The sequence below is a fragment of the Candoia aspera genome, chromosome 2 (assembly GCF_035149785.1).
Source record: "Candoia aspera isolate rCanAsp1 chromosome 2, rCanAsp1.hap2, whole genome shotgun sequence".
Taxonomy (NCBI): domain Eukaryota; kingdom Metazoa; phylum Chordata; class Lepidosauria; order Squamata; family Boidae; genus Candoia; species Candoia aspera.
This window is the reverse complement of record NC_086154.1, coordinates 113,090,065-113,116,915: the sequence shown is the minus strand read 5'-3', so window position 1 is coordinate 113,116,915 and position 26,851 is coordinate 113,090,065. Positions and strand designations below refer to the sequence as shown.

Genomic DNA, 26,851 nt, shown 5'->3' with positions numbered 1-26,851 from the left:
ACAAATTCATGCAACATGTGCTTAGATACCCTTTATAATGTTGTATAAAACTGTTTTTAGAAGCAGCCCAGTGAAAGCTTGCATTTTAGGAGTTTAGTGCAAAAGCAACCTGGAATACTCTTGTTATGGGTAATATATTCAGTTTGTTATTGTTCATTTGTTATGACGCAGAGTAGCTTCTGCAAATAATGTGATAATGCCCCATCAAACACATTTTAATGCTGTTGGTAATGTATGCCTCCAGGAAGAGATTATCCTGTAAATACTTATAGTTATTCTCATATTTTGCATTGATTGTCCTTTCAATTATACTAAATAAACATTAGTCCCATTCTGCTGGTGGAATTGTAAATTGTAAAAAATAATAATGCATAGGTGTTTTTGTTTTTACCAGCTTTAAATATTAAAGGAAATGGAAGACACAGATTAAGGTACTCAGAAAACATGTTTGTGCAGTCAGTAAACTGGTCTGAATAAATTGGGATCTATTTTTTTTTCAATAAGCAAAAAAAAAAAAAAAAAGCAAAAAATGTAGAAATAGACAATGAACAATATGGCAGATTTAAAGATGTGTTTAATACAAGAAGAGCTGCAGAAAAAAAAAAGATGCAGTTTTTCTCCAAAGGAATGTAAACGTCAAAAGGGGGGAAAGCACAAACAAATGGAGAGGATTTTTTCATTTTACATTTTTGATTCAAAGACTGTTTAATTGAGAACTAAAAGCATGCATCCAGCTGCATGTCCACAGAGGATGGGCTAGCCAACTCATTCTCAGCAAGTATGAAATGTGTGGGTCCCAGTGCTAGTAAAATAATCCAGTTGAGCAACTGGATTCTACAGAGTTAGCAGAGGCACTACAGTCCCTCTCACTGCTGGTTGCTCGGACTATCTCCTCTGTATCATTATTGCGGCAGAGATGCACTGACTCAACTACAATCTTCTCCAACACAGAAGAGGCAAAAATAAAAAATTCAATCAACTCCAGTAATTTTAATTTTTTTTTCACATAGGAAGTTTTGCAGATATTGAAAATTATTACCTAGTTCTGTTTGAAGAATGGGGAAAGAAGGATACATCAGATTCTTGTCAACAAGAATCTCTGTAAATCATAATTCTTGAAGTTGCAAACGGAATAAACAAATTAAACTGAAAGCATTTTGGGGAGATGTTTATGTAGGATTTAAAAGATTGTATATACTTAATTTGTGCATTCCCAGATGAGTGAGGGTAGTATCTAAAGTTTTGATCTCAGCCTTGGCTAAAAAGCATGCCGTATACATGTTCAGAATTACTGTTTCCTTACCTCAGAATCTGAATAAGCATTTGGCAATTTCACAAAAGAAGCCCATCCCTCTGCAGAGAAAGGCATTACTTGTGTGGGGAATCTACCTTTCACTCTAAATGACATGATTTTAAAACAAATTTTAGTTAAAAAAGAGAAAACCAAGATGATCAAGCAGGAGAAAAATATACTCCTAAAGGGAGTATTTCGTCCTTATTGTTTAGTCAGTTACAAATTAAAACAACACACTTCTAGTAAAGTAACAATGCAATAAATACCTAGACTATTTCAAGTTAAAAATAATAGTTACAAAAGAGCCTCAGTGGAATTAATGTACTGTTATTGCTACAGACTGATCCTTCACAGACATGTGTGTCTCCAAAATCAGTTGTAGCTTCCATCCTTGGTCACTGAACTTGGTTAATTCCATTTTATCCTTTGGAATACTTCTAGACAGCAATACAATACAATACATAGTACAACACACACATACACAGGTCTGCTCCTAATTTTTTTCTCATACTGCCAAATGATGTAAATTGTTGCCATCAGAATAGTTCCTTGCAACAGCGCAACAGTAATGTTACTCTACTGGAGAGAGATGCTGATCAATAAGACTTCCTAGGCTTGGCTGTAGAGCAGAGGACAAAGTTCTTGGGGTTGGTATCTAACTGTCAGAAGTATCTAGCCTTCTCGAACACTGTCCCGAGGTTCTGCTAGTGAGCTGTGAATGATCCCAACAATAGATTCAGCACCTTCTCCTTCTAAGACGGTACGATGGTCTCCTTCAACAACATGGACAAACACTTTCCCATCACAGACCTGCAAAGGGTATGAAGATGTAGAAGAGAACATTACAAATTCCAGTCAGGAATATAAGATTGAGCTCTTAATATCCTTCCCTTGTAACAGTGGCTCCTTTCTGTAGGTCACTTCCCATATTTCTTTCCTTGAGCTCTCTCAGTCAGCCACAACAAAAGCAAGGTCCAAGGCTTTTCCTTTTCCTTTGGCAAATCCATTCTTAGAAACCATTAAACTAGATCTTTAGCTATAGCTACTACTGGGCAACCATGAATATATTTGCAGGAAATCAATACTGGGAACGGCATCATGTACGTTTATAGTTTCCTCAAAGTCTGGCAATGATGCAAGAGTACCAAAAGAAGCAGGCAAAGGGGAAAAGGATATTTCCCATACATCTGAAATGCATTATTCATATTAACAAGTCATTAACGATGAAGAAAAGGAGGACCATTATTTCACTTTTCTTTTTCTGTACATTATTTTGATGGGCTTTGGTGTGATTACCGGTCCCCTAAATGCCTGCAAATATTCCATTTTGGGAAGTATGGCAGTTAATAATGAAAAAGTAATAGATCGTTCTTGAAAATCTCTTATGCGCTAAAGGTAAGTGTTCACAGTGATTTTGTATTCTAAATTTTCTTGGCTATCTAATTTGGCTAGAACAGGTTAAAAGTTAAGACTTCATGACCTTTGGAGAACTTAAGGTGAGAAGACCTACTAGGTGAAAAGCCACTTATGGTCATATAATTTTTCAGACTAACCTCTGAAAGCTTGTAGTCTCCACCAAGACCTTCTCCATACTCATTGTGGGTCTTTGCTTTCAGTAGTGTCACATTGCCGTGATACTTGCACTCTGGTACATACTGGTCTGCTGCCTTTAGTTTGTGGTAAAAGGAAACAGCAGCAAAGGTGAGTGCCTCGTGGCTGATATCTTTGTGACTCTGAGTAATCAGCTCTGCAGCAGCACTAGCACGAGCTTCCAAATTTGGTAGGGGCAAAAGAATCTCCAGCAACTGCAAATAGTACAGATAAATACATCAATCAATCCATGTGTTACAACAAAAAACTGCACTTATCAAATGGAAGTAACACACATGCTCACGTGAATACATTTACATTTACATGTACATGCACATGTACATTCTGCAATGGCGAACAACGTGAAATACCATTACCTTATTATACTCCATGCCAGAGAACTGCTGGACAAAGGCACACATTGCTTCCGTCTCTGTTTGAGCTTCATTTCCTGGAGTTAGCTTGGCTCTGTAACTCTGGAAGAGGAGAATGATTTGAAAGGTAATTTTCACAAAAAGAATTTTAGACACAGAACAACATGTTGGTGATCAAACACGAGGAGAATTACAATTATTAGGAAAAGACATAAGAGGATAAAAACAGCTACTACACTTCGGACTAAAGGCTTGAGATGGTTTCTAATTAGTATGATCTGTCCCAGCATAGGACTATCTTCCATAGAATCCTGTGCCAGACAATGAGATAACAATGGAATATTTCAGTCACCAATTTGCATTACAGAAGACAATGTTGAAATGGGAAATTAATTCATCTAGTAAATGGATTGCTGTGTGCATGCATAACAAAATACGTGTATGCTACTGCTGATCTGCTAAGTGGCCCTGGCAGGTAGACAGACCTAGAATCTCTTACCTGAGTATGTGCTGCTACGTAGGAGTGAGAGCCATCAAACAGGAAGAGGCTGTTGTGTAAGCAGGCGGGACTTTGCTGAGCTTGGAGCTGACAACACATTTCGAAGGCTACACAGGCACCAAAGGAGTATCCAGAAATTCGGTAAGGACCTTTTGGCTGCACCTCTTTTATACAGTCAATGTAATAGGATGCCAGGCTCTGTATACTGTCCAGTGGAGCAGCTAGTGATAGAAAATAAAGTTAGGGAAAGAATTGGACAGTCAATGATCAGCACATTTATAATCCCGCAATAAAAATCCAAGCCAGACTAATAGGAATTTTGATAAAACGTGAAAGGTGTCCAATTGTTTCCCTCTGCTTATAGTTTGTTTTTTGGTTAAAACAAATCTTTGTATCTCAGCAGTGAATTATTAGCATATTGCTTGGGGACTGTGGATTAGATAAACAACTACCTTTGGTACATTGAAGCCCATAGCTTGGTATGTGGAGCTTAGAGGCAAGGGTGTTGAAGACAGAGATGGATCCCTCAATGGGATGAACAAGGAAGAGTGGGGACTCCGTGCTCTTCACTTCATTGAGTTGTATGATGGTTGGTCCTTCTGGATTAACCAGGAGGTTCTTCAAATCCACTCCGAATGGCCCACTCTGACCTCCTTTGGTTTCCTGGGATAGTACTAAAGACAAGACATAGACACATTCATACAGTGAAGTAAAAGAGTTTTACAAGTTAGTCTGGCACAAGTCTAAGTTGTTTTTTAAAGCTTTAACCTCTGAAGTACTAGGATCCAAATCTACTCTAATTCAGAAATCCTGAGGATGGGTCTTCATATAGTTTTTCTTTTAGGTAAAAGTTGTCATAAACCTGAAATTCAGATTGAGGCCCCAGCACGAAGGGGTTTGACATTTTCTTCCTATACCATTTTCCTAATCTAAATTCTCCCTTGCCCAAGTAGCTATGACTTCTAGAGAGGAAAAAAGACAAATGGATAATAGCAACTCGGGGGGGAAGTGGTGTCTGGGTAAATACTACCATTTTAATGGCTTCTATTGTCTTTCCTTTTTCTCCATCATGTATCAAAGGCAGGGCTATACACACTTACTCTCCTGAGTCCCGGATTTGGAAGAAAAGTCCCGTAGTTTGTTAATGGTAAGCAACCGTACGTCTCTCATTGACATGACAATATCATAGTCCCGTTCCAGGGTCTGGCGGACTTCGACTCCCATCAGGGAATCCAGACCCAAATCAGCCAGGGAGGTGTCAGCATTCAGACTGTTCACATCACGGACGCCTGAGGAAAAGAAAAACCCGCTTAAAAACCCGTCATATGGGCATGGCCCTTTTAGGCTGCCCCTTCAAGGGTTTAGCACTTGTTTGTCAGCTTTCTTTTCTTTACTGACTTGGCATCTCATGGTGGGATCGGCTTTAGATTATTTTAATTGCTCAACTCTTTAAGAAGTGCATGACATACGACTTAAGATACCTATGAAATAGAGGGCAGCTATCTTTTGGGTAATACTTAGTTAATCGCATTTCAACTCTTTGTACATCCATTCTGTAGCTTGTTTAATGTAAAGCTTAACCAGGGTGTGGAATTCCAAAGAGGGTCATTGACCCATGAGAAAAGCCACCTGGGAGTGGTACGCGTTAGTGGAGGGTGGATTCAGAACCCAAGGGATGACTTTGTAGCACTAAGGCTGCGTAGCTTTTTCCGTACCACCCTGTTTCTTCTCTGCTTTTGCAACACACACAGTTACACAGACCGCTTAAGAGAAACTGAGACCTAAAGAGCAGGAGGAGCTACACAGTGTCTTGAGAGGTGGATATTCTCAGGTGACAAGACATCACGCCCTCAGGTTTCCATCCTAGCTTTATAGCCATGGTACCACTCACAAACCAACAGGCACCCTTGGAGCCACGAGGGATGAAATATAGGCGCTTTTCTTTTAGGTAAAAGTCGTCATAAACCTGAAATTCAGACTGAGGCCCCAGCACGAAGGGGTTTGACATTTTCCTCCTATACCATTTTCCTAATCTAAGTTCTCCCTTGCCCAAGTAGCTACGACTTACAATGAAGTACAAATGTATATGATGTGCTTGCAGACGAATGCGAGGGAGCTGGATTACTAAATAATAAATTAATAAAGGTAAAATAACAAGTGAAAGGACTCAACAATTGCTAGAGAAATGAACCACATTTCACTGGCATTATCCCCCATCCAAGAATCATGTCTTGACTGTGACTCATGGAAAAGAAAGCAATAATGCACAGCAAGGTGGGGGGGAAGGGAGGGGTGGAGAGAGGAAGGGGAGAATGCTGCTTTCTCAGCAAAAAAACCTTGCCTTTTAAAAAATGTGACATTTAAACCATGGGTAACTGGAAAGCCTTCACTATTTCAGCAATTAATTACTCTTCTCACATGTAGCTTCCTACTAAGTCATTTTATTTTATTTTATTTTTTCCATTCAACCACATCCGATTCTCGGAGGCTGCCTGGACCAGTCCCTGCCGTTTTCTTGGCAAGGTTTTTCAGAAGTGGTTTGCCATGGCCTCCTTCCTAGGGCTGAGAGGGAGGGACTGGCCCAAGGTCACCCAGCTGGCTTTGTGCCTAAGGTGGGGCTCTCCTGGTTTCCAGCCTGATGCCTTAATCACTACCCCAAACTGGCTCTCAAATCATTTTATATTAATTCCTTCTTTTTGAAAATCCAGCCTATGCTTGTTCTTTATGGATAATTGGCAGTGCTATTTTATTCTGTACTTCAGTTTCAGTATTTCTATGATATGCTCTGCCTTCTTTCATGTTTTAAAAAAGAGAGAAGTATCAGTTCACATCTTTAAAATTCCACAGGCATTCCCCTGCATTGCTCTGACTTCTTTTTCTCCCACATCTACTCCTACTTGATGTACAGCAACCTGGATTTCTCCATCTGTACCTTAGTACCATCTTCAGTACTAATCTCTATGGACAATTCTGCAGAAGCTCTCCAATTCTGTGAAATCAACTCCAGAAAATAACAGACCTGACTGCCTGTTAATTTAATATGGAATAGGAGGCATAACAGACCTTGCAAACAGCTAAATGAAATTATGGAATAATAGCAATGGATTGTGTGAAAAAAGAGATGAACAATAAACATAAGCCCCACACACAGTTATTTCAAACCTACAATTAGCTTACTTAATGTACAATACATATTTTCCCCCTCTGAGATGGCATGCCTCCCTTGTCCTCTGGATCAGCATTCTCCCTGGGGTCACACAGTCCTGACCTCGCTATTGTTTAGGAAAGCGTTAGAAACTTGGCTCTTCCAGTGAGCCCTGGGCTAGGGTGATTTGTGAACCCACTGGAATGTTATGGGACTTTTAAGTTTTTGTATCCCCTGGGTGGATTGTTTATTATTTCTGTTTGAATAGGTGGCCTTAGAAGTAAGCAAATAAATACTTAAGAAAGAGAAATCACAGCACTACTACATTTTTTGGTTCTCAGTGATGCTTACCAAGGATGTGAGCAACAGCTTCCACAAGATCCCTCTGGCTACCTCCATCACTTTTGGCCAAAGTTTTTTCTGCTAGGACAAAACTGGACATGACAGGGTGAGGCTGGTTGAGGAAGTGATCCAAAACGTCCAAGCATGAGCTGATCCTTTGGGGTAGAGTTCCCCCAATCACAGTGTCATTTGTGCCCATTGTCTCCAAAACAATGCCTACATCACCAATGGCACCCCATTGGATTGCTAGACCTGGGGAAGAAGAAAGAATGTGTGGTGATTATTAAAGAGGACAGGCATAAAACAAGATAAGAATACTATTTTTCATGAGCATAAGGATGTGGTAGTGTGTGGGAAGAATCAGGTGACATGTACTTAAGTCTGTGTAATTCTGCTTTAACCTATGTCTTTAGAAATCAAATTTGTCAAGGCTGGAAAAATGATATAATTACCTGGAAGGCCATCATGTCGCCGCTGTTCACAGATACGTTCCATGGTAGAGTTGGCAAAACCATAGTTACTTTGGCCAGCATTTCCTCTTCCACAGCTTACTGAAGAAAAGACTACAAAGTGATCCAGTTTTGGGCACTTTTGACGGGTTACTCTAGAATAAAAAAACAAAAAAATTATTTGTTACTTGTTTTCCAGGAGATCCTCCTCCTCCTCAGCTTTAAGCAGAACAGCAGTTCTTCACATGCTACTTACTGGTCCAAATTAAGTGTGCCTGAATACTTGGGTTTGTTGACTTCATAGAAAAGTTCAGGGGTCTGATTTTCCAGCATAGCATCTTTCAACACCTGTAGAAACAGGAACAAATATGCTCATTTTCCTCTCTTAGACTTAGAAAAATATCTTGCTTCCATTCCAAAACAACTATGCTGTAAGGACCTATAATTAACTACATTTAATGTGCACATTTTATGAAAAACCAAAATAGTAAGTATTGATTGGGAGGGGCAGGTGAAGAAAGACTTATGCAATCGTGTAGCTCTGGAGGCAAGAGTTAAACTCCTTACCATCACCAGTTCTCTGTTCATGATCTAATATTTATATTTTTAAGAACAAACATTCTTTTAAGATCAGGTCTAGACAGCTCCAAGAAACCCAACCAAGATAATGTTGAAATATACACTAGCATTTCTATTCAGTCGAGGTCAGATATGTCCTCACAGACTACTTCTTCCATGTTACTGCAGTGTTCTCTTTTTCCTTTCACGTTTCCTCCTCAGTACAAACTCTTGGGAAAAAAATGCATTTGATGGCTACTTTTCTTTAATGCATTCTTTTGGCTCATGAATACTGAAGATTAGACATGGGGAAATTTATTCAGTTTAATGTCAGCTCACTAATTAACACTTTCTGAATCACTATATAAACTGAAAGAGTTACACTTCAAGAGTGTTACACTTCAAGTTACACTTTCCAATTTTTAAAAAACGATGTATTCAAAATTGCATATATTTGGTGAAAAAACTTCACCAAACATATCTGCCTAAAGAACTATTTTAGTGAAAACAACATAGAAAGGCATTGTATCTGTGAAGAATGCTTGACAAATTATACACACTAAGCAAAACTGTCTGCAAAATATCCATATATTAGGAAGAGTGTCCACAAAAAAAGTACATGTTTTTTCAGGTGCATTTTTTTAAAAAAATGTGAAAACTGATGTGAAAATAAGAGGTTAGAAAAAATGGAAGAAACAAAAAGTGGACAAATCCTATGGAAGATAGGGTCAGATCTTTCTGTTTCTAGACTGGTCCACAATAAAGAGCTGAATAAAACAAATCTGTAGAGAATTAAACAGCAGAGAAGAAACGAACAGAACCATGGCCATGCTGAGGGCCTGTCACTCACCATCGCCAAATTGAAAATGCCCCCAACGGGTCCTAGCTGAGAAGCTTCTTGTATTAACTGCTGTGCTCCCTCAAGAGAAGCGACATCACTGGTTGACACAAGAACTTGAACTCCAAGCTGTTTCCATTCTTGCACTCGCTTAGCCTGATAACCTGTAAATCAGGAGAGTCTGAAATCTAACTGCATTTCTGCTATATTTTTGGCTATAAAAGAAATTAAAGCCTTTTCAAGTATTTATTTACTCTTCCATTGTCTGGTGATGAAAGTAAACAGGAAAAGCAGGAATTTCTCTTCCATTTTACATGCACACAACTATATGGTAACCAATTGGGGGATAAATCAATTTTTATGATCATAGTGATCCTATTGATGATCACAGAATGTATCATTGTTTCTTTCTGAGATAAGTTTATGTTACCAGGACGTGGCAAAATTAACTTGTTTGCTTAGAGAAAGATCAACTTTAACATTTATAAGTGACTGGAAACCCTTTATGGACTTTTTCCTGCAAAAAGAAAAACGAACTTGTGATTTATGGGTTTGATGATTAAAAATGTAGCTTATGGAAGAAGAAAATTATGATGTAACCTTAGGGAGGGTAAAATATAAATGCATTTATAACCACTGTCAAAAAAGATCAGAAACCGCTTCTTTATAACCTTTTTCTTTTTCTATTTTCTCTCTTTGTTGTTCAGTCATTAAGTCATGTCTGACTCTTCATGACCCCATGGACCATAGCATGGCAGGCCTTCCTGTCCTCCACTGTCTCCTGGAGTTTACTCAAATTCATGTTCATTGCATTGGTGATGCTATCTAAACATCTCCTCCTCTGCCGTCCCCTTCTTCTTTTGCCTTCAGTCTTCCCTAGCATCAGGGTCTTTTCCAGTGAGTCCTCTCTTCGCATTAGGTGGCCAAAGTATTTGAGCTTCAGCTTCAGTATCTGTCCTTCCAATGAACAGTCAGGGTTGATTTCCTGTAGGATTGACTGATTTGACCTCCTTGCAGTCCAAGGGACTCCCAAGAGTCTTCTCCAGCACCACAGTTCAAAAGCATCAATTCTTCAGCGCTCAGCCTTCCTTATGGTCCAACTCTCACAGCCATATATCACTACTGGGAAAACCATAGCTTTGATTATACAGACCTTTGTCGGCAAGGTGATGTCTCTGCTTTTTAATATGCTGTCTAGGTTTGCTATAGCTTTCCTCCCAAGGAGCAAGTGTCTTTTAATTTCATGGCTGCAGTCACTGTCTGCGGTGATCTTGGAGCCCAAGAAAATAAAATCTGTCACTGCTTCCATTTCTTCCCCTTCTATTTTCCAGGAAGTGATGCGACCAGATCCCATGATCTTAGTTTTTTTAATGTTGAGTTTCAAGCCAGTTTTTGCACTCTCCTCTTTCACTCTCATCAAGAGGCTCTTTAGTTCCTCTTCACTTTCTGCCATTAGGGCGGTATCATCCGCATATCTGAGGTTGTTGATATTTCTCCCAGGAATCTTAATTCCAGCTTGTGATTCATCCAGCCTGGCATTTCTCATTATGTACTCTGCATATAAGTTAAATAAGCAAGGTGACAATATACAGCCTTGTCATACTCCTTTCCCAATTTTGAACCAATTGGTAGTTTCATGCCCGGTTCTAACTGTTGCTTCTTGACCCGCATACAGATTTCTCAGGAGACAGGTAAGGTGGTTTTGCACAGAACGTTCCCTTGATATCTCCAATTTTCTTGAAGAGATCTCTAGTCTTTCTCATTCTATTGTTTTCCTCGATTTCTTTGCACTGTTCATCTAAGAAGGCCTTCTTATCTCTCCTTGCTATTCTCTGGAAATCTGCATTCAGTTGGTTATATCTTTCCCTTTCTCCCTTGCTTTTCACTTTCCTTTTTTCCTCAGCTATTTGTAAAGCCTCATCAGACAGCCCCTTGCTTTCTTGCATTTCTTTTTCTTTGGGATGGTTTTAGTTGCTGCCTCCTGTACAATGTTACAACCCTTAAATCTATTCATCTATTTCTCTGTTATTTATTCACTATTCTTATTTTCTTTGTTTCTTTTCTAATATTTGTATTGCTTTTATCTTGTTAAAAATTTCTTCAATAAAAAAATATATTTTAAAAAGTGTCTATGTTACCAGGGATAACAGATAAGGAAGTGTCTGTGTATGTGTGAGTGTGTGCATAAACATATATTCAAAATACTTATGTTATTTTTTTTTCTTAGTGCTTTAGCAATACCACTCTCTTTCTACCCTTACATACAAGATCTTAAAGATGGTGTAATTCCCAGTTTAGTTCTATAACTGCCACAATTCAGTTTTTATTTCTGATTCCTCTCCACCGCCCATTGAAGAGGATCAAGTTTTTTCTACAAGTGGAAGGGACAAAACCATCACAATTGTTCTTCACTTTGTGGTTAGTATATTCTCCCTTTTTCTTAATCATTAGATCTTTTAAAAGTATGTATCCTCATTTTTTCCTCTAGCCCCAGATAACTTGCTAATTTCTTTTAGCAGCAGGAAAAGCTTATTATTTCACAATTCCATCTCAAGCTTTTTCCTACCACTGTTTGCTCTTGACACAAATTTAGCCTTTACCAAGAACAAAACTAAAAGTTGCATCTCTGATTTTGCTCAGCTTACCTGTCCGGATGCCTGAACGAGATGTCAGCACCAGCATTTTTGCTCCTCTTTCCACCAACCATTGAGCCAGTTCGAGCCCAAATCCTCCAAGGCCTCCTGTGATGATATATGACTTGTTTGGTGGGCAAGACGTTCGGGAGATGGCTGGGACTGGAGCTAAACTAGTTTCCTTTGTGGGACAGTTCTTCTTTTCTTCATGGATCTAAAAAAATAGCACAGCTATTTCATCATGTAAGTCAAAACTGACTCATGCTCATTTTAAACAAAAATAGCAGTAAATTATGGTATAGAGGGGAAGACTACCCCAAAGACATTATAATCATTGTGTGCGGTAAATGGGCCATTATATCTTGGTTTTAAATCCTTTTTCATTATAAAAAAAGAAGTATGCAACTGTATATTCTGGCGGTAGTGAGAACCTACACTGATTCTCAGATACAGAATGACATAACTGGAAAGGGCAATCATTTAGGCCAATGACCTTCTCAGTGCAGACATTCAAATTAAACATCCCTATCTGGTCTGTATTTGAACATATCCAGTGAAAGGGAGCACACTGCTTTCCTCAGTAATTGGTTCCACTGTTGGACTGCTCTCACTGGTAGGAAGCTGTCCCTACACAGCCTGCCTTCCTGTAACTGGTCATTACTAATGCACTCCTGCAGTTTGGGATGATAGGCAGCAAGTCCTGGGCTTCTGTATGATACTCTACCCAGTATCTGAAATGTGCTCTGTCAACTGCCTTTCCCAAAGCAAAAAATATCTATTTCCCTCAGTTTTTTGTGGCAATTTCATTTCCAATCTCCTAATAATCCTTGTTACCCTTCTCTGCACATATTCCTTCTCTGAGAGATCATTTGCTGAATCGTTATATATTTAATTCACAACACTCACAATTTACTAAGCAAGTTATCCAGTCAAAAAATGAAATGCAATCAATCTGACAAATTAGTTCTTGACAAATCCATGCTTCTAGTGACCATTGCATTATTTTCAAGGCACCAACAGAACAATAATTTAAAGATCTGCTCTAGAATCTTCCTACTCATCAATATTAGACTGACTGGCCTGTATCTCTGTATGTCTTGCCTCACTTTTGAAAAAAAGGTACAACAACTCCTCCTTGCAGTCATCTGGTCCTCATCCATTCTCCAGGATTTTTTTTAAAGATAAGAGAGGTTTGGACAGACCATAAGCAAATTCCTTCAATTCCCTATGAGGCGGTTCATTTGGCTTTGAAAATTTGAACTGATTCAAGACACTATATTTCTATCATTTCTCTTCCTTTATTTTGACCATATCTGATGAGCTGATTTGTTCTTTTTTGCTTTTTAATTAATCTGTACTTTAAATTTAATTATGTTTTAAGCAGCTGCACAATAGATAGTGTTATTGCTTCTGTTATTTTGTACTGTGTTTTACTTTATTGTAAAATCCATGATTAAAATTCCACTCTACTTCCGCCACGGTGTTTTCCATTCTGGATCTTACTATTGTTAAAATACTTTCATAAAGAAGGCAGGGTATCAACATACAAAGTAACAAATATGTAATAAATACTAGCACTATAGAAGCACTATATACTGACTCAGCCTCTCCTTTCCATTCGTCAAGCCCCCCGCCCCTTTTTTACAGTTGCAGATATTCACAGCAGGTATCAGGATGCACAATTATACAGTACAGTCTTCATAAAGCATTCTTGGATCATACCTGGATCACCACTTTTCCAATGTGTTTTCCTTGTGCCATGTATCTAAAGGCAGCTTCTATCTCTTCTCGGTTGAACAAAGTAGTCTGCAAAGGTTTTACCACACCATTTTTTATGCCTTCTTCTAACAGGCTGGACACTAGTTTCCACTCTTCATTTTCATCTTCAAAAATAGCATCTAACAGAATTCCATGAAAAGCCACGTTCTTCAGGAAAAGGGCCATTCCTAGGAGAAGCAATGCAATTATGCCTCTTATACCTTAATGTAGCTTCTGTTGCCAGCAAAATTATCTTGTGTTTTTAAAACAATTAATTAAGAATGAGCCAGAGACAAAACCAAATCAGAAAAAAATTATGAAGCTGCCATTTTAGCTAAATTTAACTGAAATAACATATTTAAAACTAGTTCCATGGAAACTCTACCCACATAACTCTTCTCCTGAAAAAGGTATTAGGTTACAAGCATTACAGCAGCATGATGCTAGGAAAAGGACGTTTAGGGTAAGAGCTGATTCAAGACATCTGTTAGTGACTGCTTTGATTGGTGCAATTCCTTGTTTATAGTCACATCAGGGTATAAGTAGTCATGAAATGTATGATTAAATTTGTGCTACATCTGCACAATAAAGCCCAAAATGATCCTGCACATAGATATTCAGGCTAAAAAATCTTACCAAGAGGGGTATTGTTGGACAGGTCATATTTGCCAATTTCCAAGAAGCGTCCATGTCGAGCAAGGCAACGAAGACTGGCCTGGAGCTTCTCTTCTGATAAGGAGTTTAACACCAGGTCAACACCTGCAGAAATATTCAACAGAGTCAGTAAAGTAGCCCAGAAGATTTGCATTGCCTCTTCTTTCTACCTAGTCATCCACACTCTTTACCTCTAATTAAAACTTCTTAAAGCCTAGAGGGATGCTTGCCTCCAGTGTTTATACGTACCTCTGCCATTAGTGACTCTTAGTATGTGCTGCTCAAAGGAAGTATTTCTGGAATTGGCAAAGCTGCTTGCATCAAGCTGTGGGAATCTTTTTTGGAGATATTCACGTTTCTCTTTGGAACCTGGAATCACAGAAAAATGTGTTTCCCTCAAGTTAAATGTCTTGCAGGCACTTCCTTCTACAGAGGCCTATAAGGAAGACAGAGGGTGCCATGGGCATCTACAGTGTGGGGTCAAAATCTGCAAGATGGTGGCTATGGCATTGTGATTGAAACCTATCCTTTCGTGTGTATGCGCAATGTTGATCTAGATACGGAAGGGGTGGGGCTTGGATCCCAACACCGCTCCTGCCATCTTGAAGGCTTTGACTTTGACCACTCCCACTCCATGGACACCACTGAATAATGCCAGCCACAGCACTGCTCTGGTAAAGTGGCAGCTGATGATTGCTGAAGGTATATAGAAATTAATCTACTCCAATGTTTTTTTTAAAAAACAAACCTGTCCTTATTTACTTCTCCCATGTTTAGCTTATATAGTCGAATAATGCATACAATATATTAAGGAGTAAGAGGTGTATCATTTTTCTCAGTTCTTCAAGCCATAAGTTAGGTTTGTTTCCGAAAACAAATAGCTTCTTTCCTTTGTTCTCTGCCGTCATTCGTTACAGCAGAAAGCAAAGGTTAAAAGGAGCTCTAAGAATGAAAGGCTGATGCAAGGCTACTGAAATCAAAGAAAAGGTGGCTACGTACCCACAGTGGCAAAGACACGGCAGCCCAGGCTTAGGGCAACAGCAACGGCAGCTTGGCCCACACCACCTGAGGCTGAGTGAATAAGAACAGAGTTGCCCTGCTTCATGCCCCCTCGAACCACCAAGGAATAGTAGGCGGTAGTGTATGCCACTGGCACGGAAGCTGCTTCTTCCAGTGTCCTGAAAAATGGGAAGCAGCTCTTTGTTGGTCTTCACACCTCTATTTTTCCCCTTGTCAGTTTTCATCATAATTCTTTTTATGGGGAAGAGAGGCAACATGGAGACTGTACATTCCTTTCTCAAAGGGTCATTCTACTCTATGGGGATATGAGGCTGTTATAAAACTGCATCTTTTCATCCAGCTGAGCCAAGGGAAGGAAGAGAAGTAGGGTCACTCCAGCAGCTCTTCTAGGAGATCTAGGAACATTTTGTTTGTCCTCCACTTGCAACTTTTTCTGTACTAGCAGTAAGAACGCTTTAATAACTAAAAATTAGTGCCAGAATATGCTTGCTTGCTTGCTTTTTCCCTCCTCCCTGCATTCTATCCTTACATAAAACAGATTTGATCATGTTAATTTCCAGACTGTAATTTTTAAAAGTTCTTACAGTAAAACATATATTAACTACCCATTCAGTCTCTTAAATTTAGCCACCAGGAGCCCTGGGTCTTCATTACCCTGCTTGGTAAAATAACCCTAAGTAAAGACTGGAGGGCTTCAATAAACTCAAAACCCTGCATTTTTGCCATACATATCCCAATCAAAAAAGCAATAACAGGAAAAGCAGAGAGATGGGGAACGGATGGGAAATAAGTACTGATATTCTGCCTTTCTACTTAAATGAGAAAAACTGACAAGACCCCAGACCACTGTATGATGAATGTAAAACAAATTAGACAAAAAAGTAGGTATTGTTCTGCTGCTACTGATAAGGTTCCTTACATTAAGTCCCAATTTATTTTGCAAATTCAGGGATAGAATTTGAGCAGCCTAGCTCCATAGAGGGTACAGTGTAACCAGACATACCAATCTTGTGGCACTTCCCACAGGAATCTCTTCTCACAGTCTACCACTGTAGCAAGTCCTTTAGCTGGTAGCAAACCCATCACTCTTTTCCCGGTAGGGTCATATCCTGAGAACTCCATTCCTAACATGCATTGCTGCAGTGTCCAGTTTCCTGAAAAAAAATGGACTGTTCCTTTGAAACTGCTCCAATAACATGCTACTGACAGACGTTTATGGACTTTAATGTCCACACTGATGTCTTAACGTTCCCAGGCACATTGGTGCTGGAAAACAGATACATAAATCAATTCTGGTATGATGTGATTGAGTATTCTCAGCCACAAACTGCAATGGGATAAAATAATTTCTAATGTTTAAGTTTAGCATTTGACTGAGTGTATTTTTCTCTGCCTGCCAAACTGTAGTACTAACTTTTCCACTTCTGAGTTCGGCCCACAGAAAGACTGGAAATTGCTTAGAATACATGACCCACAATGGCTTTCCAATTTCTCCTCAAGTAAAGTCACTGTCTTCCCCCAAATTCTGATCCCTCTATCTTGGCTTCTAGAGTCGACATTTGATAGATATTCCAGCAGGAACATTTTAAAGGGCCAACTGCAGGTTCACCTATGTTGTCTTTTCCCTCTCTGAGATAGGCGCATCACCAAGGAAACCCACTTGAAGGTGCTCTTAGCCTAAAAGTTCTCTTAGGTTTTCAGCACTGACACCAAGGAGCTCCTTCAGAGTGTTCCTGGCACCTTGAAACAGCTTCCTCTTGGGAGCTGGTCATTTCAGGAGTTGGGTGGAGTGTGGAGATTTTGGGCCCATTCTTGTGATATCATATAAGGACAAGACTAAGGAAGGATTCAGCCTGCCTTTGATCCTGTTCTTTACCTGATTTAGAAAAAGGATAACATATTATCATGCTAATACCAAATTTCTTTGCTGAAGATACCCACTCCTCAATAATTTCTACAGATATTGTATCAAGCCATCCTTATCCTCTATAAACAAAAGGGTTAATCTAGTTTATGAAGAAAATATGTATGAGATAAAGTTACTTATCTTAGGGTACACATAGAAAACTATTATATTTCCTTAATTTTAGTACAATCTAAGGCTCTTCATCCTGACAGTGGGTTCTAATTCTTACACAATATGAAGTCATTGACTGTTATGCAATAATCTGAGAACACTCAAGTGGAGATGACTCTCAGGAAATATTTCTCATACAAAGCAGCTTTGTAACAAGCCAGAGCACTAGACCATGTAGCTGCTGTAATTGGCAGCTACTTTCCAAGGTCTTTTTGCACACCCTCACGTCCTCTGTTACTGCACTTTGAGCTTTCATCTTGGTATCCCTACCTTGATTTTAAATCAAGCATATCTTTCTTTTAGATGCTTCTATATAACAAGGAACAGGTGAATTATAACATGCAAACTAAAATACTGCAAAGCCTCTGCTAAAACAAAAGCAACTTGCTGTCAGGAATAAGGCAAAGGAACAACGCTGAGTCTTTATTGTTCTACCCTATTGACAGAATCTTGCCAAAACTGAACAGAACTAGTAAACTCTAAGGGAAAAACTCCAGAACTCTGTGATTCCTTTCTGATCTTCTTGGCTGGGAGCCCAAGGCTATCTACACTGTGTGTACGTTTTTCCCCCTGGAAAGGGCCTCAGGGCCACAACTGGGGGGGCAAGCAGGGCATGTGCCCCGGGCACCATGCTGGGGGGTAGCCAAAATGGGTGCTGAATCTAGGCCCTAGTGACACAGACCCTAGTTACGAGCCTGAAGGGCCCCCTCCTTCTTCGCTAGCAATCTCCATAACACTTACCAGGAATAGCATCTGGAGAGAGTTTTCCTGTGGCCAACATAATGTCACGGAAATTTAGAGATGCATAATGGATTTTGCAGAGTTGGATGTTGGGATTGGTTGTGCAGAAATGCTGAAGTGGGGAAGTAATCCAGCGAAGAGAGGAAAGATCCCCACGTGTCAAAACATTCACAAATGCATATTCAGTAACCTCTTGAGATTGAGCTGGAGGAGATTGGGAGATGTACAATTTAGTATTCTTTCATTTTACAGATACAAATATGGCAAACTTACTGTACTCCTCAAACATTGGAAAAAGCTTGAGTTATACAGTTATCCAATTGTTTCCATTCTAACATTCCTAAAGCTTTGTGTTTCTAAAGTGAACTCACTACAAGACAACTTGCACCATTCACATGTACTGAAAAGGCATTTTACTGTTACACAAAATTAAGACAAGAGCTTAAGAGTTACAAGAAGACTTTACTTTTATCAAGATTAGAAAGAGAGATTGAGTGAGAGACAGTTAATAGAAATATTATTTTCTAATCCTTTTGTGAACACATGCTACACTTTCTGTCCTCTGTAATAAGAATCACCTTGTTTTAGTGGGAGATGTCTGAAAGAGCCCCACTTTCCATCACGATAAATATTCATTACCAAATCATTCTGCAGAATTGTTTGCATTTCTTTGGCAGAAGAGTTGGTGGGAGGGTTAGGAGAAGCAGCATTCAGGTTGGAGATGAAAAGGCACCTAGGAGGTAAAACAGAACTTTTAATCTAGTTCTTATTTCTCTGATATGTGTACCAGAAGCTCATAAGAAGCTATAGGAAATGAATGCTGTCACTAAATATTAAAATATTTCTACCTGATCCTGTGACCACCAGGCTCTTGACGGAGACAGTTCACCATACCGACAACTCCAGAAGTACCACAGTTCGTAGCAGTTAGCCATACAGAGTGTTCAGAAGGCTCTGCTAGCATTTCCTGAAAGAGAAATCTCTAGTTGCCATGGAATAGTGATTTCCATAATACGTAATATGAAAATAGCAACTCTCAAATTTGTGGAGTCCTTGGTGCTCCCTGAGCCTTGTTTTCTTGCAGATGTTTCATTGCCAGACTAGGCAACATCTTCAGTGCGAAGAGGGAGCCAACACAAGCAGGACAAGCCACGGTATATAAACTGAGAGCAAGGCCCACTCCCTCTTTGCACTGAAGATGTTGCCTAGTCTGGCAATGAAACGTCTGCAAGAAAACAACAAGGCTCAGAGAGCACCAAGGACTCCACAGTTCAACCCTGAGCTACAAATATTCGCTTCAATCGGTACTCTCAAATTTCACAGGATTTGCATATTAAAAGCTTAAATCCTTTTAACTGACTGCTGTAAAATCTAGTTTGGAGGCGGGAGAGAAAGAAAAAATCAAGTACTTCTCAGTTTTTACCTTCAAAGGTTCCACCCATTTATAATCAGTTTCATCCACGGGCAGGAAAATTGGCTTCTTGGTAGGAAGTGGTCGGCGGCATAAGAAGATGGCTGCACCAAAAGAGGACTTTTTCACTGCTACCAAATTCAGGCTAGCCTTCTTAAATAAGTCCTCCCATTCTACCTGCCAAGCCAAGAAAAATTAGAATTATAGTAAAATGTGACCCAGTCATGTGATTCTTGAAGAACAATTTTTCTCATTTGTTGCTTAATAAACAAACGTTAGGACACGGCTCTTCTGTTGCCAGTCGTTTTGTTTCTTTCTGATGCTCTTGCCTTTAAGCACTGCACCATTTATAAATACCTGCTATTAAGAATATGTTTAATGATAACTTATGAGGAATATTCTAGGGTTTGGGAGCAGGTGAATGGTGAAATAAACATGCTTAAAATTATGTTTTATTGTCCAATGTGGACTCAAAAGTAAACCTCAGAGAATTCAGTCGAACCATTAACGTACAGGGGATTGTCTCACATTGACCCATACGCACATACACCTATCAATTTATATATCTCTTCCGCACATTACTCAATTTCACTATGCCTATTGAATCTATAAAAATGGCTTCTTTTCATATTTAAGTCTTGTGGGAATTCTGTCATTCAGGTTACAAGGATCAGCAACTTGGCCTTTTTTCCAAGTTACTGTCCTTATTTTATTATGTGAGGTGAGCAGTCACTTCCTATTCTTTGGATTAATGGAAAAGAGATTTTCATTCTTGTCAGTCTGAGGTAGACTGTGACATGACTGACAGTTATTTAAATACATTATGGCTGTCCACTCTAGACTTTTTTTTAGAAAAAACTTTGGACTACTCTATTAATCTTCCCTCTCTAAATGTAAAAGAAAAAAAAATCTTTCCCAATATGGCATCTTCTAGATGTGTTGGGTTGGCAATTCCTAGAATTCCCCAAACAGCACAGCTGAGGGCTGGACAACACAACACCACTATAAAGCCAGCTGGAGAGAAACAGGAAGGCGTATATCATACCTGATTCAGAAGACCTGGTTTTTCTTGAAGCCCTGGGGATGTGAGAAAAGCAACTATTTCTCCCAGGGTTTCTCCTTTTAGAAGAGTGTGCAATAAGATAAAACCACCGTCCTTCACTGTGGCTGCCATGTTAGAAAGCGTTTCGGCTGTCTTGCTGAGACCATTCAATGAGCAGTTGCATACCAGGAGATCAGCATTCATCAAGCTTCCAGAAGGAGGACTGGCGGGATCCCACTGGTCAACAGAAATGCCCATTTCCTGCAAATGGTTCTCGTGTGATGCCAGATTTTTTAGTACTTGGTCAGTGGCAGTGTAGTCTATTTGCAACATGGGCTGAGTGTTTAAGATGCTTATAACTCGTGAGAATAAACGTCCATCTCCTGCTAGAGCCTGAAAGAGCAGAATAAAAGATAAAAAAATTTTTTAAATTCCCTTCTCACCCCTATGGGTGGTATGTGTCTTCCTCAACCTCGGGTCCTCTACCAGAGGCCTGGGAGTTTGAGGGTTCTGCACAGTGTCTTAGCTGTTCCTAGCACTGCACTGCATGCATATATACAGAGAGTGTCTGTGTGTGTGTGTGTGTGTGTGTGTGTGTGCATGGGGGAGACATACATAGAAAGGGCAAGTTTTGTGGGACTGTAGAATTGTTTCGTAGCTAACCTCTATGATTTTCATCTTGTGACTGGTGATATTCTCCAGTACCACATCAACACAAGTCTTCAATTCAGCACAATCCAGCAAGCCATTGAGAAGAGAATCTTCTTGAAGATGCAGCTTTTCCCGAGCCACAACCTGTTCTAGCTCTGAATAGAGGTTTCCATTTAGCTCTAGGCGGCAGATTTCGGCAAGTATATGTGCAAGGCCCTTCTGTTCGACGTCGGCTTGTGTAGGGCTCATTACAGTTTCCAGCCCAGGTATTGCCATCTTGACTCCATGCTTTGCTACCTTCTTCTGTAAGTTTTGGATCAGAACTGGAGAGAAAAGAACCAATGTACAAAATGATTTATGGTGGTGGTTCCTTCCAGTACTCTAGTCAGAGCAGCAACTATTTTTCACAGAATGCATTTAATTCAGCAGCATTTCTCTATGTAGTCTAGCTATTTGCAACAGATCAAATTATATCCACATTTTACATGAGTCTGTGTGTTAAGGCTGCAGCTCCCAGAATTCCTAGCTAGCATGGCTAAATTAGAGGGGGCTTTCTACCAGATGTCTTTAGGGATGTGCAGCACTTTGGATCCAAAGCCAAAAAGATGCTTCAGAGTATGCATGCTGCACTTGTCAGCACTTCCTTAAAGAAGCTGCATCTTTTTCTGGGCTTATATGGTAGGTATTCAAACCCTGGAAAACATGCATTAGAGTTAAGGAGGCCCTGGCAGGGTGTGACAAGTTGCCTCCTAAAGTCAAGTACATATTTTCCTGAGATCATACAGCTAACATGGTAGCCCAGGACAAGATACACTTTTTTGAAGGAGGTGCCAGCAGGTGCAGCATGTATGCCCATGCCTGCTCCTTTGGATCCAAAGTGCTGCATGTCCCTACTTCATACACATATATAACTTAAGGATCTTTGCTAAGAGTTCTTCTTACCAAATATATCCATAACTAAACGTATGCACACAAGAGATGTGCACTCTGTCACCCTCCAACTTTAAATTTAAGGAGGCTGAAAAGCATCTTGAAAGACTGCCCTTCCCAGCTGATGCCTTCTAGATGTGTTAGGATGATACATGGGGGTGCAGATTGAGGAATGCTGATTTAGGAACTATTCAGAGAGCCATTGGAGGTTATTTGGTGACATAATCCAAAACAATGGGCCGGGGGGATGCGGTAAGGGTGGAAAAGGGAGCAGGAGATCTTTGGGAGACATCCATACTATAACCCCACAAAGCCCGAAACAGACAGAAACCTCCAACAGGATCAAACAGACTGTAGAGTGATAACTCTCTCTTCATCGCCTACAGGATACCTCATACCAAAAACTTAGTCTAAGCACAAGAAACCTTTTACCTTTGCAGTGCTCAAAACTAGAATGAAGCTTGGCATCAGAGGCTAAGCGGCCACTCTCAGCATATGGCACAAAGGAAAATTTCTCCAGGGTGGGAGGAGTCTGTTCCTGCTGTCGCCGAGGAGCTGTGCTAGAGTGAAGGCCACTGATCTGAACAGCGCCTCCTGTAACGGTATCAAGGCAACGGTCCACCGCAGCATCTAGAACTACAAGGCAAAGAGAGGGTCAACAGACAGCACTAAAAAAGTAAACCAATCAGAAAAGGGGCCTCTTGGAATTCAGTCTATGGGTTACAGAGAAATTCTGGAAACTAATTACCAAAATTCATCCTACAACTTTAGGCTGGAACAGCAATTTTAACATACTGGCTTTTCTAAAAGAGCTGCAGCAAAAAATAAGAAAATGGCAAGGTGCTTCTTACCTTCAGTCTCTTCAGTGTATTTGTGGATGAACTCTAGATGTAGTTTTGGGTCAACGCACACTGAACGGATTCTGGTTGGCAATCGCAGATTTCGCCCCATTTCCCCCAAAATCATCAAATGCAGCATGGTGTCAAGAAATGTCACCCAGTTCCCATTCCACAATACCTTCCCAGCATTTCCTGCCAATGATAAACCATCTAATTAGCACAGAACACCCCTGGCATTGCAATTTTGGCATGAAGTGAAAAAAAGAAAATGCAGGGAGAAAACTGTAGGAGCTACAACACAGAATTACTGTGCTTACCAAATGAAATTCAAGAGAAATGCCCCAAATTATCTTTTTTTTCTCAAAATCTTCCCTAGTTGCCAAGCAAATATTTGTATTTCTGTAACTAGATTATAAATTCCTCTCATCTCATAGTCAGACCTCCAAATCTAGCGGGCCCCTGATATTTTGGATTATATTCCCCGTAATTCCACACAGCATGCCTTTTATTCGTGTTACGCAGGAATCATGGGAGTTGTCAGCAAACACTTTGAAAGTACCAGATTAAAGAAGAGTGTTCTATTTATTAATATAATTTATTAAAATAATTTTTATACCTATCTTTCTTGCAAAAAGTCTCCAAGTAAACAAAATAATACAACAATATGATAAAAGCTATTAATACTTTTGTTTATTAATTTTAAATTTTAAACCAATTAAATATATTTGATATCAGTGGAGTAATAGCCACATTGATAATATCTTGAAAATTAATAATAATAATAATAATAATGATAATAATGGTTATTTCTGTTTAGATATATGTTGTTACCATTACTACTGGATTCCATGAGTCCTTGGAATGTTGGCCCGTAGTCATAACCACGTAGACGAAGCTCTTTGTAAATGTCCCCCTTCGATAAGCAAACTCCTGAGCAAGCATTTGGCTGGTTTTTCAAACCAATAAGCTGGTTTCGAAAGTTATTGAGAGCAGTTTCTTCCAAAATGCAAATTTTTCCTGGTATATCCAGTACGTAGAGGAAAAAAAAGAGAATCAATAACCAGGCACATTTGGTGTTTCCTTTTTTCAAAACACGTGCACTGAAACCATTTACTTACCACTCACAGCCAGATTTCCGTTTCCAGACACTTCAAATCGCTGGGAAGCAGGCATGAGTCTCACCTCTAACTGTGTTGAGCCTAAAAGAAAGGCAGAAATTAGCAAGTTGACTGCACATCTAAGTACGCATAAAAAACAAAGGAAGCAGAAACGGTATTTGCACTTATGGTGCATATCACTATCTTTCTCTGCTACTAGATAAATACTGTATTGGCAACCTTTTAAAATTTAGCTTCGGTGGCGCTGCGGGTTAAACCGCTGAGCTGCCGATCGGAAGGTCGGCGGTTCGAAACCACGCGGCGGGGTGAGCTCCCGTTGTTAATCCCAGCTCCTGCTCACCTAGCAGTTCGAAAACATGCAAATGTGAGTAGATCAATAGGTACCGCTTCGGCGGGAAGGTAACGGCGTTCCGTGTCGTCATGCCGGCCACATGACCCGGAAGTGTCTACGGACAACGCCGGCTCTAAGGCTTAGAAACGGAGATGAGCACCGCCCCCTAGAGTCGGACACGACTGGACTTTACGTCAAGGGAAACCTTTACCTTTACCTTACCTTCCATGTTATTCCAGTTCATATAAAAGTGAACAGATTTTTTAAAAAACTCCTCCCAAATAATATTAATGTTTTGGCTGCTTGAATTTCAGGGAATCAGCTCAATCAGCCAATATTCAAGACCAAGCAATCTTTGTTACTCTCACCTTTTTTAGGAAGTATTGTTGCCTGATGGATTGTAACATCTTCAAACATGATAGGCAATTCTTCTATTGAAGTGCCCAGGGAGCGTGCCAGAGTGCGCCAGGCTAATACCAAGTAACCAGTTGCTGGATAGAGAACTCTGCCATCAATGCAATGGCCCACTAAGTAATGCTCAGGGGATTCAGGATTCACATCTGTTAACAATAATAGACAAACAATATAGGAATTTCAGAACTTCAACTAAATCCCTGGCTTGGTACCTCTCACCCCATGCCCAAGCATCAATCTTTTCACTCTTTCTCCTAACCTAGTTTCTGTGCCAGAGATGTCTCAAAGAAAGCAGCTCTTTTCTCTAGTTTTTATTGTTCTCCATCTAGTTCTCCTGCTAAATCAATACAAAGACTATAACATGTTTTCCCGTGAGATTGTTAAAATCCTACTTGGAGCATTTCATGTTTCTTTTTCTTTTTGGAGTGCGAGTCGAAAGGAAGAAGTTATTTGACTTCTAGAACATACCAATATTGTAGATTGTTGCTGCCCCAGAACCTCCAGACCCTGTTGGAAAATCTTCAGGTTTTGGGACATCCCAGTTCTGGCTGTGGTCCCATACAATGTAAGGAGAAATAAGTGGAGTTCCCATTGGAACGGGATATTCAACAGGTGGAAGCAGACTGTTTGCCAGGACATTTATTCTAGGAACACAAAAACAAAAATTTGTGAAGACTGTATCCAGCATTCAGAAGCAAGAATAGTATCTTATGGAAGGTGAGCTTCATGAGAAGGATTACCACCACCATTTGGGACTCCTGCTTGGCCTCTTGTAAACACATATAACACTTTTCCTCCCTGATTCCTTTTATTGATGCTCTTGCAGCATCACAAACAAAATTTTGATTTTTAATGGTAGCATTTAAATGTGAATAACATAGAACGCTTGTCATGCCCCCAATCCATTTTTCCATTATCTTAGTTGTAATCAGAAACACAGCCCTTCTTTAATGATTTCTTGGGATAGTCACATAGCTGGGGCAAAACAACTAATGGCACTATTCAGTTCAATCCAAGTGTGAAATTTAGGCTGTTACATTCCCTGCTACCTTTCACTCATCCCCTTACCCTGTCAAGTGGATTTTTCCAACATTTGTCAGGAAAAACTCCAGATTGTTCTTGTGTTCCCTCTTCATCAAGGGTAAAATGGTGCAGGTTGGTTTCAAAGATCTTTTCAAGATTGCCTAGTTAGGTAGAGATAAAAAAATGATCAGAAAAAAGTTACACATTCCCCAATTCCAAAAGATTTCCTAAATTATGATCGTCAACTTGTTTTGGCAGGCAGGCTTTTATGAGGTTGGGAACAAGGGTATGACATGAAGACGAAACAGTTAAAGAGATCAGGAACAGTAATTTTAGAACAATTATTCATTTTGCTTAGTAAAGTTAACAGATGACTCTTTGCTCATCATTTTACTATGTGCTGTGAAAAGCTGCCTGCATCTTAAGAAAGGAAAGAAAAAAAAATAAGAAAAGAAGTGTTGCCAGTGCCATCGTTGCCCTGAGATGAAAACTCCTTGTACCCATTATGTTCTGTCAATGTTTATCAACTGCAAGGCTAAAAAGTTAATAATGCCTTTTGATGAACTTCCTACATGCACCCCATTAGGACTTAACAGGAAGAATTTCATTTTAGAACAAGCTGGTGTAAGATCTACTTCATTTTTACTGGAACTCCAAGTTCCCTCAGCTGGAAGAGATGCAAGGTAAGATGTAAAAGGCATAAACATACTCTGAGAGTTTATATCTTTGGACACATGTGTAGTTTGGGTACTGAGCTTACTGTCCACCCCCTTATGGTTCTTCCCCCAAATTTCTCAGTTCAGCAGCCTGCCTAACCTTGTATACATTACTTGGGAGAACGCACCTTTAAATAAAATAGGGCTTAATTTTTGTCAAAAAGTGGATAAGGCTTCATCACTATGTCTTTTGACAGCACTGCTATTTTAAAAAAAGGGGGGGCAGGAACACTTCCTTCATTATTTCAAATCACTCAGACACAGAGCAAAAGGTCCTGATATAGCTTTTGTCCCTCTCTGATTTAAATACCGTGCAAGAAGAACCCTCTTCCTTCTCCTTCCCTTTATCACACAAACCAGAGCCATGTGTGGATGCAAACTGCCAAGATGTGGCATCATAGCTC

At 39.7% G+C, this 26,851-nt stretch overlaps 1 protein-coding gene and 1 long non-coding RNA gene across 2 annotated transcripts in view; one reads left to right on the top strand and one right to left on the bottom strand.

Annotated features, from left to right (window-relative positions):
- Window positions 1–556: 556 nt before the first annotated feature.
- Window positions 557–26,851, bottom strand: part of FASN (fatty acid synthase) — a 56,580-nt gene continuing 30,285 nt past the window's right edge. The window contains exons 15-43 of the mRNA XM_063293263.1: window positions 25,777–25,892; window positions 25,177–25,352; window positions 24,663–24,854; window positions 23,964–24,044; window positions 23,677–23,862; window positions 22,858–23,037; window positions 22,439–22,642; window positions 21,089–21,399; window positions 20,429–20,818; window positions 19,396–19,560; window positions 18,821–18,939; window positions 18,551–18,705; window positions 17,973–18,176; window positions 16,158–16,308; window positions 15,134–15,312; window positions 14,384–14,503; window positions 14,117–14,239; window positions 13,445–13,668; window positions 11,735–11,936; window positions 9,102–9,253; window positions 7,950–8,041; window positions 7,697–7,848; window positions 7,254–7,496; window positions 4,858–5,046; window positions 4,210–4,431; window positions 3,758–3,978; window positions 3,262–3,360; window positions 2,848–3,099; window positions 557–2,104 (exon numbers count right to left, since the gene is read on the bottom strand). Of these exons, the coding sequence (XP_063149333.1) occupies window positions 1,967–2,104; window positions 2,848–3,099; window positions 3,262–3,360; window positions 3,758–3,978; window positions 4,210–4,431; window positions 4,858–5,046; window positions 7,254–7,496; window positions 7,697–7,848; window positions 7,950–8,041; window positions 9,102–9,253; window positions 11,735–11,936; window positions 13,445–13,668; window positions 14,117–14,239; window positions 14,384–14,503; window positions 15,134–15,312; window positions 16,158–16,308; window positions 17,973–18,176; window positions 18,551–18,705; window positions 18,821–18,939; window positions 19,396–19,560; window positions 20,429–20,818; window positions 21,089–21,399; window positions 22,439–22,642; window positions 22,858–23,037; window positions 23,677–23,862; window positions 23,964–24,044; window positions 24,663–24,854; window positions 25,177–25,352; window positions 25,777–25,892 (5,238 nt within the window). The 3' untranslated portion in view covers window positions 557–1,966. The remainder of the gene's footprint in view (window positions 2,105–2,847; window positions 3,100–3,261; window positions 3,361–3,757; window positions 3,979–4,209; window positions 4,432–4,857; window positions 5,047–7,253; window positions 7,497–7,696; window positions 7,849–7,949; window positions 8,042–9,101; window positions 9,254–11,734; window positions 11,937–13,444; window positions 13,669–14,116; window positions 14,240–14,383; window positions 14,504–15,133; window positions 15,313–16,157; window positions 16,309–17,972; window positions 18,177–18,550; window positions 18,706–18,820; window positions 18,940–19,395; window positions 19,561–20,428; window positions 20,819–21,088; window positions 21,400–22,438; window positions 22,643–22,857; window positions 23,038–23,676; window positions 23,863–23,963; window positions 24,045–24,662; window positions 24,855–25,176; window positions 25,353–25,776; window positions 25,893–26,851) is intronic.
- Window positions 18,929–19,667, top strand: LOC134490323 (uncharacterized). Its single transcript, XR_010067202.1, has 2 exons — window positions 18,929–19,021; window positions 19,296–19,667. It is a non-coding gene; the product is annotated as an uncharacterized LOC134490323 (long non-coding RNA).